The 14,025-nt window shown below is 33.9% G+C and overlaps 1 protein-coding gene across 2 annotated transcripts; it reads left to right on the plus strand.

Moving 5' to 3' along the window:
* Positions 1-3,903: 3,903 nt before the first annotated feature.
* Positions 3,904-9,105, plus strand: LOC118037700 (subtilisin-like protease SBT5.4). 2 transcript variants are annotated; one of them, XM_035043775.2, is made up of 11 exons: positions 3,904-4,035; positions 4,271-4,380; positions 4,462-4,559; positions 4,754-4,918; positions 5,597-5,705; positions 6,731-7,268; positions 7,355-7,452; positions 7,530-7,775; positions 7,854-7,971; positions 8,083-8,296; positions 8,403-9,105. In XM_035043775.2, the coding sequence occupies exons 1-11, from the start codon at positions 3,946-3,948 to the stop codon at positions 8,936-8,938; spliced, it is 2,322 nt and encodes a 773-aa protein (XP_034899666.1). In that variant the 5' UTR covers positions 3,904-3,945; the 3' UTR covers positions 8,939-9,105. The 2 variants fall into 2 exon arrangements, with proteins under 2 accessions (XP_034899666.1, XP_034899667.1); XM_035043776.2 differs by having other exon boundaries at positions 3,924-4,035; positions 7,857-7,971.
* Positions 9,106-14,025: the final 4,920 nt, after the last annotated feature.

Here is a 14,025-nt window from a genome sequence, read left to right on the forward strand (position 1 = left end):
TAAACAAGGAAACTGAATAACATGAGCAAAACAATAACAAAAAACACAAGCAGCAGGGTATGTTTATATCCTCTAGGGCAATGAACTCACCTCTTAGAACATCTTTTGAGGACCACTTCATTTTGATTTTGAAACCAAAATCTAGTGTTCTTTAGATTGCCAGAGACCAATCATTGCAAGGAATTCTTGTAGGAGTTGGCAAGTAAATAAAGAGAGAGGTGGAGGGAACAAGTAGCAACTTGCAAGAATCGGAATATGGAGGGAATATTATTAGGATCTCTTCATCGAATTTTTGGCACCTCTGTAAGCCTTAGCCCAAGGTGTTAAAATTAGTTTTTGGGCTATGGAGACCCTTTTATTTGATCAGTACAAACTCAACAAAAATATTCATGTAAGCCCAACAAGAGTCGATTCGAAGAACCCTAGGCACATGTCTGACATCGTAAGACATTAGTAAATTAATTTCCATTCATACAAGAGATGTTTCTCCTTCCATCTCAATTACACCATCCTATGTGTTACTTCTCATGTTTTTTTTTTTTTTTTTTTTTTTTGCCCCTGGAGAAATGACTTTGTTTTATAGAAAGTATGACGATTTTGTTTAAAACTTAGTGGTGAGTTTAGATGAAATACTCAATTGAAAATTGCTGTATATTTTGCTGAATTATTGTATATAATCCAAAACTAGGGTTCATAGAAATTGGATGTACGGTGAGTCCATTTGAATAAGATTTGAGATTTAAACATCCGCAGTGTTAGAATACTAGCGTTCAACTTGAGAAAATAAAAATAATCTTAATTTATATATTCAATTATATCTAAAATAGGTTTGAAAACCACCTAATATCATTTTTTTTATTTATATTTATATTTATATTTTAAATTAATATTTTTTTTATGTTTTCAAATCATTTTGATGTATTGATGTTAAAAATAATTTTTAAAAAATAAAATAAAAATATTATTTTAATATGTTTTAAAATAAAAGACACTTTAAAAAAACAACTGATGTCATATTTTTAAACACACTCTAAAATATGTAAAAAAAAAACCAACAAATAAAGAATAACTTTTAAGTTGTGGCATCTACGGATATTTTTAGGGTTATTATAAAGTTGACTTCATCTCAATTTGTGGCTTAATTTGGGTTTGATTCTTTTAAAAAATATATTTAGATAATGGTTTTAAAAATAGATTATTTCAAATATGATCGAAGAGGCATCAAACCAGCCAGTTAATATTCTTTTTGTTTATTTATTTTATTATATATATATATATATATATATATATATATATATATATATATATATATAGCACATTTATAGGAAGGAAGAATATAACTTGACAGCATATGACATGTTATATCGTCTATTAAAATTCAGAAGGGGCAATACTTAATTAGAGTGAGTTTCTTCTTATAATAAATAATGGAATTTCTTCTAAATAAAGTATTGGAATGGGATTTCTAAAGTCTTTTTTTATTTATTTTTGGGAATGGAATTATAAAATTATAAGGAATCCAAGGAAAACTAATATAAATTTATTCAATTATAGTCCCACAATTTTTATTTTAGCAATTCATGAGTAGTTGGGACTTGAAAACTGGCTATACCAGAGAAGAAGTATGCAGGGGAGGGAATTTATTGCATTTATGGAGTCAGAATCATTTTACATTCATGGTGAGTGGGTGCATGGTTCCACATTTGGGGATTCATGGACATCAAATTTCTAAAATTTATTTATTTTTATTTATTTAAGGCAATTTGATGTTGTGAATTTCCCCTCTTTTACTCAGTTTTTAAAAGCTAAGCTTAGTGGGTTTGTTTATTTTTCTTTATTGAGGATTGGGGGGCCTAGTGGGTTGGCTAATATTACCCTTTAGGTGTATGGTTTTGAGCCCCCTTGATCCTATGGCTATTTATAAAGAAATCTAGAGATATTTTAGGGTTAGCTAAAGTATTTATCAAAATAAAAACTTAATCATGACAATGAAATAAAGTGGATATATCTTATATAAGTTTATTCTAAAGCTATATCATACACATATTTATTTGATATCTCTATCTCTCCCATAAAACATGTTTATGTCTCTTTTATATATATATATATATATCAAATACAAAGAATTTTATAGTGGTAATAAATGATACTATATTAGTTATTTTATTAAATCCAGAGAATAATTATTCATCAAATAAAACTAAAAATGGCCTATAAATTCTTTTATATAGTGTCTTCAATGTTCACACTCTTGGAATTATTACTTTTTAAAAAAGGAAATCTCATTTTCCAACCTTCCAACTCTTTAAAACAAAGTATTTGAATTGAAATAATAACCGGATGCATTTGCCATGTCGAACATGAACGAGTTCAAAGCTATATATATATATATTTTTATTCGAGGAAACCCCATTCTTTAAAAAGCGTACTTTGTGGGTTTAGGTGAGCGAATAAAATCCCGGTTATCCCAGGCTCTTACAAGAGATGCATGTCCTGACTCAAACTCGAGACCTGCTATACAAATTTCAAGCCTTTTACCACTACGTCACACCTCTTGAGAAATGTTCAAAGCCATATCGCGCATGAATAACTTGAAGGACATAATATCCATGCTTCGAAATAAAAGGATGGCAGAATTTTGGGCTCAAATTTATAGAATGCACTTGTACAAAATGTATGCAGAAGCCGTTGATGATTATGGAGGCATGAATTCTGCATTCAGACCGAAACTATGATGGGTTCATGGTATGTTCATCTATCTAGGGTTTGCTCTTTTTCTTCCTTTTTCTTTAATCATGCGGGCTTGTTTGGGGGGTGACTTATCGTTTTTCAATCATGATATGTTCATGATATAGCTCATTTTTCATTTATTAGATTCAATAAATGTTATTAAAGGCTTCTTGAGTATAATTCAAAGAGATCCTTGAAATTAAAATTGATTATTTTCTGTTCGGTTTGATTTTTATTAAATAAAAATAATTAAACTGAATTTTTTTAAAAAACCGAAACAGGTTCAAACCGATCAGTTTCATTCCGGTTCGGTTCAGAACCGAACCTGTCAGTTTTTTCAAAATTTTAATAAGTTTTTTTTATGATTAGGTTTTTTTAGTTATTTTTTTTTTTCTGATTTTCTCGATTTAATTGGTTTTTCAGTTTTTTTACTTTGAAATAGTTTTATTTTCTTTAAAAATTACAAATTTATGGTTTATTATTCACTATTTATTTTTCTCAATGCCATGCCAAAATGGGATCTTTGACTTGAGATGTTGAGGATCATCGCGTATCAAGAATTTGATTCTCTATTTTTTATAATCACCCGGGGACTTGTCTTTTTCTTCCTTTTGGATTTAAAAAAGAAAAAAAGAAAAAAGAATGAAGAACTATTTACACTAGAGGACATTTCATTACCCGCTTATTTTTGTGTTTAAAATTATATTTGAGTGCGTTTTCAAAATATATTTGGTTTGAAAAAAATAATAAATTAATATTTTTAGTGCTTTTTTATGATTTTAATACAACAATATCAGAAATTAAAAAAAAATTAATATATTTTTAAATAAAAAATATTTTTAAAAAGCAATCTATACTACAATAATAAATATAAAGAATAAATAAAACAATCTATACCACAATAATTCATTCATGTGGGGGAGGTCAAAATACAAGATACAGAAATTAATTAATTAAATAAATGAAATGAAATGAAATCCAACCATATCACAACTGCAATAATCCTTGAAGGGAAACGTATATTGAATGAAAGAATTTTAAATTATGGCTCTTAAATCACCCAAATTTTGCTTACAAAATGCATGCATTCCGTTCTTGTCCATCTCCATCCAAATTCAAAGGATCTTTGCTTCCTAAAACCAATCCATCAAAATACAGAGTATAAAAACAGAGGAAAAGCAGACACCCTTTACACTTCTCTCTTCGTGTAAAGCAATGGCTCTTTCAATTATCTTCTCTCCTTTACTTCTTTCATTCTTTCTTTTCTTCTCTCTTCTGCAGCCATTAACTTTTGCCACACAAAAGGTTAGCAATCATATTTTGCTTTTCTCTGTTTGTGATCATATCGTTCCTCTGCTTTTGATTCTTCAAAACGTTGTGGTGTTCTTCTTTTATGCCTTCATGAACTTTCAATGATTTTTTTTGTACTAAAACTCAACATGGGATATTGATAACTTCTTTGAATTTCTCATTTCCACTTTGGAAACTAAAGTAGTATATCTTTGATCAATGGCCTTAAGGTTGAATTTTTCTCGAGCAGTCTTATGTAGTTTATTTGGGATCACATTCACATGGCTTGGAGCCTACTCAGTCCGATATCGAGCGAGTCACAGATTCTCATTATGAGTTGCTGGGATCATTCTCTGAGGGGTATGCGTATATTCTTGAAGAATTCTTTTCTTTTGTTTGTCTCTTACTTCTGCTCATTCTGTTGCAATCCTCACTTGACAGTAAAGAGAAGGCGAAGGAGAAAATATTCTACTCTTACACTAACAACATAAATGGCTTCGCTGCAGTCCTGGAAGAGGAAGAGGCATCGTCTCTTGCCAGTAAGAATTTGAACTCGTACATTCTTGTCTTTCATGTTAAATTAGTGATCAATCATTAGCAGAGGAGAGACAAATCTTTCTTTGACTCTGTTTTGTCTCTGTTGCCTCTTTTGTGTCACTGGTTTCATTGTAACTGCCATTTCAGGATACAGTACTTATCTCTGCTAATGGTTTATCTTTTCTAATCAATGCAGAACACCCAGATGTGGTGTCAGTTTTCTTGAACAAAGGAAAGAAACTTCATACGACACGGTCATGGAACTTTCTTGGATTAGAGGCAGATGGTATGGTTCCTCCATACTCACTTTGGAAGAAAGCAAGATACGGCGAAGATGTAATCATTGGTAACCTCGACACCGGTAAGTACTCTATCCTTGTAATTATTGATAAGTAATTCTAGCCATTTGGGTTGTCAAAGTGATTGAAACTTTATCACTTGCATGAGTTGTTGTTCTTGATTTGATGTTTACATGTCTATGCATAACCCCATTTAACCTTGGGAGCCTTGTAGTTGATTGCAATATAGTCACTACTGTGTTGACTAGACTTCAAAAACATGATCCTCCAATCACCCTGAATTTCATGTTGAAATACCACCAACCACCCTATATTTTTATTAGGGTAACAGGATTGACGACAGATTTTGTATTTTAGTACATGGAATGAGATAAAATTGAGGATGATGACATAATTGTTTCTGTTTAACCACCAAATCTCCCTTGTCACTTTACTCCTCCATGTTCATCAGAAAAGTGAAAAGGAAAATACAAATTTTGTCATGGTTTATCCACTGCAAATAAGAATCTGATGTTTTGAAATTTGAAACTTGTTACCAGTCTCATGATCTTTTTCTTCTTTTTTTAATCTTGCAGTATTAAACATTTAGAATATGTGAGTGGTAGGGTCAGTAGCAAAATAAAGCTTGACTATCCATTCTAGCTTTTGTTCCCTTTTGGCGTAGTATAATAATGCATATGCCACCGTTGCCTTGCCAATTGCAATTTTATGTCTTGACATTTTAAATGGAATTGTGCTAGGTGTTTGGCCGGAATCGAAGAGCTTTAGTGATGAAGGAATGGGTCCAGTTCCATCAAAGTGGAGAGGAATCTGTCAGCATGACACCAAAGATGGTGTTGTTTGCAACAGGTCCATGTTCTTTTCCACTTGCTATCAACTCTCTGTTACAATATTTGGCCTAGTCAATGGTCGTCTTGCCTTGTCAGATTAAAGTTTTCTTGCTTTTCTTTCCAAGATTTGGCATAATCCTGCTCAAGTGATTAATGATTAGCCTCAATCAAATCATCTTAATCTCCCTGTTCTCATTATTGATTATTCAACTTGGTCATGGTTAGTATCGGAGGTTAACCTCACATGCACATGTATGTAACCTTATTTTATGTAGTATTTTTCTCTGTTGAAATTGCTGTTTCCTGCACATGATGATTAGTTAAGACACTTGCTAATTACTTGTTTAATGTAAAAAATTCTTGCACAAGTTTTTTCCTCAGCAATGATACATTTCTGTTGGAAGCTTGCTGCTGCCATGATATTAGTTGACTTCCAATCCTGGAAAACAATCAATAAAACCATGTTTACTTCGGATAGAATTTTCCTGATAAGTTGCTGTCATCTGCATTAACTTATACTTGCACATGGCTCTGTTGCCTGCTGACAAATACACGTCGGATAACTTGAGTTGCCTAGGAGTCGGTCATGATGTCACAACTGTGAAACAAACTGCTGGCCAAACCTCCACTGATGCATAATATATGAGAAAGTACTGATCTTGAAATCGGAAAAGGGCTTGCTTTTAAAATGCCATATGGCTTTTGACATCACCTCAAGGACCTCTTTAGGGGATGGTGCTTTTTATTGTAAGTCGTGACTGCCTGCTATATACATGGGCTCAGTTTCGAATGCTTTTATCCCTCCATGAATGTCTGCAAGTTAAATGGTCTTGTATCTCGGCAAACGTCATGGTGGCAAGCTAAGCTCTCATCTGTTTGTCAATGTTAACCTGTAAATCCAATGTCGTCGTGCCTATATGCATTTGGTGGTTAGGGCTCAAATACTATTCAAGATTTTTCCAGTGCCTTGCATTCTATCGTATGGCATGCAAGTTTTCATCTTTGGCCTTACCATCTTGTTTCCTATGGCTTCCCAAAAATTAGGAAGCTGATTGGAACCAGGTACTTTAACAAGGGTTATGCTGCATATGCTGGCCATCTCAACTCAAGCTTTCAAACTGCACGTGACAGTGAGGGCCATGGAACTCACACCCTATCAACAGCAGCAGGTAATTTTGTTCCAGGAGCTGATGTCCTGGGTTATGGCAATGGAACTGCCAAAGGAGGATCGCCTCACGCCCGTGCAGCAGCTTACAAGGTCTGCTGGCCACCTATAAATGGGAGTAACGAGTGCTTTGATGCAGACATCTTGGCTGCCTTCGATGTTGCCATAAGTGATGGTGTTGACGTGCTCTCAGTTTCCCTGGGTGGCGATCCTACTGAGTTTTCGGACGATGCAATTGCAATCGGTTCTTTTCATGCAGTTGCAAAAGGCATCACTGTCGTCGCCTCTGCTGGCAATTCAGGACCGAGCCCGGGAACGGTATCGAATGTGGCACCATGGTTGATAACAGTTGGTGCTAGCACAATGGATCGTGCCTTCACAATCTATGTTGCACTTGGCAACAGGAAGCACCTCAAGGTATTTTTCTTTTTCCTTTTTTTTTTGCAATATTGATCTACATTTCTTCTCCAGCTAACGATCTGGTTTTGTTTTCTCATTTCTAGGGAGCAAGTCTTTCAGATAAAAGATTGCCTGCTGAGAAATTCTACCCATTGATCAGTGCTGCAGATGCAAAGGCCGCTGATCAGTCTGAAGAAGATGCGTGAGTATCGCCTCAAATCTGTGAACGTTTGAAATATTTTCATGGCCAAACATGTGAACCCGTAACCTCTTTTGCAGCCTGCTTTGCAAACCTGGAGCACTTGATCCCAAAAAGGTTAAAGGGAAGATTTTGGTTTGCCTTCGAGGGGAAAATGGAAGAGTAGACAAGGGACATCAGGCTCTTATTGCTGGGGCTGTCGGGATGATCTTGGCTAATGATGAAAACTCTGGCAACGAAATTATTGCCGATACTCATGTGCTTCCTGCTGCACACGTCAACTTTACAGATGGCGAAGCTGTCTTTTCCTATCTCAACCGTTCCAAGTAAGTTCATATCAATTTTACTGAGAAATGTCTCTGAACTTGAAAATTCTGATGTTTATTCGAGACTCGTATCTAAAGCAGGGCACCTATGGCATTTTTAACCAATGTAAGGACAGAATTGGCAACAAAGCCAGCTCCATTTATGGCTTCTTTCTCATCTAGGGGGCCTAATATTATTGAAGAATCAATCCTCAAGGTTTGCTTACTGTTTTTGTTTTTATTATTATTATTATTATGATCACTCTGTCTGTGCTTTTGTTTGTCTTGCATTATAAGAGAACATGATGACCTGGTCTCTTTATTTCAGCCTGATATCACTGCTCCTGGTGTTAGTGTAATTGCTGCTTTCACACAAGCAATAGGACCAAGCGATGCAGACTACGATAAGCGTAGGACTCCCTACAACACTCAGTCTGGCACTTCAATGTCATGTCCTCATGTTTCTGGTATTGTTGGCCTTCTCAAAACACTCCACCCAGAGTGGAGTCCTGCTGCTATCAGATCGGCGATGATGACAACTGGTAGAGAACAATCCCACCTTCTCTTTTTCTTTGGGGGTAGAAAATGTTGCAAAAATAAAGTATTTTGGACATTGTTTTTGGTCCCGCTAATCAATTTCATCCACAGCAACAACAAGAGATAACAATGGGGAGCCAATATTGGACTCAACCAACACCAAGGCAACTCCATTTGCAGATGGTGCAGGGCATGTGCAGCCCAACCTTGCCGCAGATCCTGGTCTAATCTATGATCTGACTGTTAATGACTTCTTGAACTTCTTATGCAGCCGTGGCAACACCAAGAAGGACATCAAACTATTCTCAGATAAACCGTACACTTGTCCAAAATCATTCAGCCTGGCAGACTTCAACTATCCTTCGATCACAGTTACTAATCTCAATGACTCCATAACAGTCACTCGAAGAGTTAGAAACGTTGGATCTCCTGGCACATACAATATCCATATCAGGGCACCACCAGGAGTGACAGTCTCTGTTGCGCCTTCCATCTTGAGATTCCGGAAAGCAGGTGAAGAGAAGATGTTTAAGGTTACATTCAAACGAGCACCGAAAGCCGTGCTTACAGATTATGTATTTGGGATGTTGACATGGAAAGATGGTAAGCACTTTGTCAGGAGTCCTCTGGTGGTGAGGCATTACTAGAGCCATTGAAATAGTGGGTGAAATTCGCTCACAGCTCCTCATCGTTCTGTGTAGAAATCTGATAGATCAATTTGTTCGAAAATGATGCTTCTTTTTTCACTAAAAGAAAAAAATGTCTCAATGAAATGACATTTCTACTGCTAAATAAGAAGAGATTATACTGGAAAGATTTTTCACTCACTGGTATTTTTCCAATTGATGGATAAAATAGAATAATTAACACAATCATAAGAATTTTTTTCCCTGTAGATTTTATAGTTTCTTATCTTAATATTAATTGAATTAAATACATTTGTTTTTTTATCTAAATAATGTAGTTTTTTATCTTAATATATCAAACTTGTCCATCTGTTTACCTTTCCATGTCAGAACCTTAAAGCTAGTACTAGGAAGAATTTATTAAATTCTTCTGAAAGCATTATGTTGACGTGAAAACTGTGCTCTTCGGGGAAGGACTCTGGAATCAGGAAACCCATTTACTGTCAAATAAAAAAAAAATTAATCAGCTTCACTGATCTCTTTAAAATTCTCGAAAAGCTCACCATTTTATTTATTTTCTTGATGCTTATCCTTCATGAAGCTCCAAGAATTCTCCCTCATTCTTGTTTAATGGTTATTCCTTTTGTGTATGTATGAAGAGAAAACAACAATTTCATAAAGAATGGTTGAAAGCTATCAAACCTTTTCCAAAACCTACTTCAATCCAAAATGAAGAAATCTACAACGGTTAAATTTCTCACCCCAAAATTCAGCTCTATACCCTTTCATTTGTGTTTATGTTGCAAGGAGAGAACGGATAAGTAATCTCTAAGAAGGGAAATTCAAGTAAACCAATAAGTCAAACGGTGCGTTTTAAGCATTGTAGTTACAACCAATGTTGTGCGTTTTAATTCGAGTGTTAAGCCACGTGTATGGGAGGCGAAACTCTAGAACATTAAAAGGGGAAAAAGTTGTTATATATAGTGCGTTTTAGCAGGAAACATGAGATTATAATGATATAATAAATCCTATAGTTTTCGGAAACTCTCTCTCCCTCTCACTCTTCCCTTCGTTATTCTTGCCCTATTTGACCTGTGTATTTCTCTCTATTACCTTCCATTATCATCGTCTTCTTATTCATTACATTCCTTGTTGGGTATATTATAGTCTGACGCATTCGACATCGCGGCGGCTCTAAAAATAATCTCAATTAATTATGGAAAAGGAACAGATTTCTGACATCTTGTTCTTTTAAGGAAAAAGGTCTTGTTTAAGGAGTCGTCACCTAATATTATGGTCACTAGGAATCCTAACTGGTCAATAGAGATTCTATGATACAAGACTGGTCAGCAGATGATGCTGGAATTCAAACAATCAATGATAAGGGTATTTGACATGATTAATCTAGGAAGAATGAGGTTTTTCTTAGGCATAGAAGTACTACAACAGATAATTTGTAAGATGATGTATCTTAATATACATATACATATACATATACATATACTTACTAAACATATTATCATAACGTAACATATTATCATAACGTAGTGGATTACATGTCAGAGATCAGATGACACCCGTCGGTGACCACTGTGGGAAGATCAATCACCACAGGCTGATGCCTCTCTCACCAGCTAGGTAACAGAATACCATGTGCACACAGGCTAATTACTCTCTGTTAGCATGGAGTTACTGACAAGTCTCATATCAAGGCATAATAGATATTCACAGAATCATCAAAGAAACGTATATCATATCAAATAGAATTTACTTTGACAGATTGCGAATGCAAATTCAAGAATAAATGAGTACTCGGAAAATAAAGCAACATATATAAATATTCAAGAAATTTACTAGTCGTACTCATTGTATAATCAACATACATATTTATTTATATTATATGCATATTAAAGATTATTCCACTCACCCGGAAAATATAGAACTAAAAGGAATGTCGGACGAAAGACCCGAAAATCCTATTAAGGATCGTTAGGAGAACCTACAATAAATATATGAAATATACTCAAAAACAAATCAAACAAAAGATCCCAATGCATAAAATAAAATCGGGCTTAATCTCCCAAGTTTAGGGACTAAAACGACAATTTCCCAAAACAGGGACCAAAACGTAATTTTACCAAAATTCTGTAAATACATAACCATACTAAAATTTATCCATAATTCGTCCTTATCTTTGTCCAGAATCTTGAATTATGCCCCAAGGTCCAAAATGTGATTTTATCAAAATATTAGGGGTCAAATCGTAATTTGTCAAATTGGAGGACCAAACTGAAAATATTAATTATACTGGAATTTTACCTTTAAATCATCCTCAGTTCTGTTTAGAACCTCAATTTATGCCCCAGGGACCAATCTGTAAAATTCTCAAAGTTCGGGGACTAAACTGCAATTTTCACAAATTGAGGGACCAAACTGAATTTTCGTCATCTTCAACCTCAAACCTAGAATTTCAACAGATTACCTACTGTTATCCCCTGATTTCTAACACAATTTTCACCATTCAAACAAAATCATAACTCAAAATCATTATCCTTGAAATCAATCTCTCAAAATCAACTAATTAATCAAATACCTACAATAATCAACTCCTAACCTTCAAATTAATTCATCAATTAACTCAAAATACAAACTTCAAAACTCTAAAATTAATCAAAACCGAAATTAACATATTATACACTTCAAACCATAAATCTTATCTTTTTACTTATTTCCTCTACTTCTCTTCTCCTTCCTTTCCTTCTCTCCTTTCTTTTCTTCTTCTTCCTCTTTTCCTTTCTCTCCTGCAACTCTCTTTCTCTCAAAATCAGATCATTCTTTTTTTTTTTCTTATTTATATTTATCAACTATTGATCAATTACCACACTACCCTTCAATCATTTATACCCTCTTTTTAAGCATTCAAGGGCTTTATTGTATTTTCCAATCTTTTTAATACAAAACATCACAAAGTCTATTAAAGTTATTAGTTAGTTAATCTAGCTGGCAGTTAGTTAAGTCAGGTAAGTTTGTTAGTATTCAATCTTTAGCTAACAATAATTGATTCCTTGAATCACGAGAGCAGCAGTAATCAATTACTCTACAGCATTGTAAATGTTATATAATGCCCAACGATTGTTCATTCTTAGTATGCTATACAATTCATTATTCATTAAAGTGTTCTTGCATATCAGTTCTATCAGTATCTAGGATTGGTCATGCATGCATACGAAGGATTAATTCCTAAGAGTCATTTCATTGCCGAGAAGAAATCTAGGACTTGGTAACAACATGCATGCAAAGCAAGAAGAAATCTAGGACTTGTAATGACTATATTTATCTAATGCTGAAGGGTTATGACAACAGAACACTTCAAAAATCTTATGTTCTCTTCCTAGACTGTCAACTAAGAATTCCTGAAAGTTACACACACACACATTTGGAAACCAGGCCTCAAGGCTCAAGAGGAACTTATAAGCTAAAGTAATAACATGTTTGAGAGTAGATTATGTTTTTGGATGCTTTTTAAAAGGCATTTCAAAACATTAAATTTATGTATTTTTTAGTTTTTTTTTTTGATAATTTGAATACCATGTATCAAAATTAAATTAAAAAAATATTTTAATATATTTTTAAATAAAAAACAACTTTAAAATATATTTTACATGTTGATGGCCGCTTTATGCCAAAGTCGACCTTCGTCCCCCGCATGCTTAATACCAGGCTTTGCTACCAGCGTAAAACTACGATCATGGAGGCAAAGCTTCCCATGCATTTTGTGGCGTTTTTTCTTCTTTACTTCCTTCTTGTTAGAAATAATCAAGGGAGAAGAGAAGCGTGGTGGAAGACAAATCTCTTTCAGATCTAAGATGTGGACCGGACGTCAGTCACGGGGGCGGTGGCAAAATCAACGAAGCATGCAAATCCATGGAAGCGGTTCAAAATAGCCGATCGAGGAGAAGTTCACTCTTGGCGGCTTTAACAGTGAAAAAGAAAATAAGAAGGCAAAGCAAGGAAAAGGTAGCGATCAGCACTGAAAGATGTATATTATTAGCTAGTAGTAGTGGTAGTGGTACTCCATCAATTAGGGTTGGATTTCGATAGCAAAAGTAGAGATTATGCAGCATCTAGTAGCTAGGCTTGGACTTAAGTGGCACATGCTAAGAGGTGGAAAAGTTGTCAAAAAACTTCTAATAAAAATCAATTTTTCCTATGAGTTTTGGATATATGTAACAAATTCATGATGAAATGAGGGATTCTTCAATGCTTAATTGAGTATTTTAGTTTATTTAGTCAAGTTGCAGAACATTAATTAAAATTCAAGAATCATAATTGCTAAACTAAAGTTATTTGATTAAAAAGATATAGATAAAATTAAAATTTATTTGGTTAAAAAAAACTGAATTTCTTGTGTCTTTTAATACTCAATTTGAAGTGGCTATTTTAATTTTTCCTCCAAAATTGAAGATCAAAATTGCTAAACTAAAATTAGTGTATTTTGGATGGTAGTATAAGGTGCTTTTTAAAATAGTTTTTTAAAAAATATATATTAAAATAAATTTATTTTTAACATCAACATATCAAAACTATTAAAATAATATATAAATTTAATGTTTTTACATGCCAAATATATTTTTAAAAAGCACTCAAAAAGGTTTAAATGCACAAACAACCATCTACATGAAAAACCTCTTCCAAGAAACCAATAATGTTCAAAAACATTTTATCTCAAAATTAAGACATAAAGACATATTAATATAAATAGGAAAGACTAACGTAACACATGCATTTTATTCTACAATCTGAAAATATATGATATATATTTTCTCTTTTAAGGTTGTGACAAAAAAAAAAAAAAATCAAATTAAATGAAAAGGGGTTTTAAATTTGGCGCTAGAATCACTCTTCTCCAGCAAAGGAAATTGGATTCCGTGGTTGTTCACACCAAAAATATAGAAGGAAAATTTTGCTACCCTCTGAAAATAGGCAAGAAGGATAACAGAGTTTCAAAACAGGGGAAAGCTTAACAATATGTCAATTTTAGAACAGGGGAAAAGCAGAGCTTTTTGCGATTCTTTGCCGAAAGGAAGTTTCTGCAAGTAAGAGAAACA

This window comes from Populus alba, chromosome 1, assembly GCF_005239225.2.
Source record: "Populus alba chromosome 1, ASM523922v2, whole genome shotgun sequence".
Classification (NCBI taxonomy): domain Eukaryota; kingdom Viridiplantae; phylum Streptophyta; class Magnoliopsida; order Malpighiales; family Salicaceae; genus Populus; species Populus alba.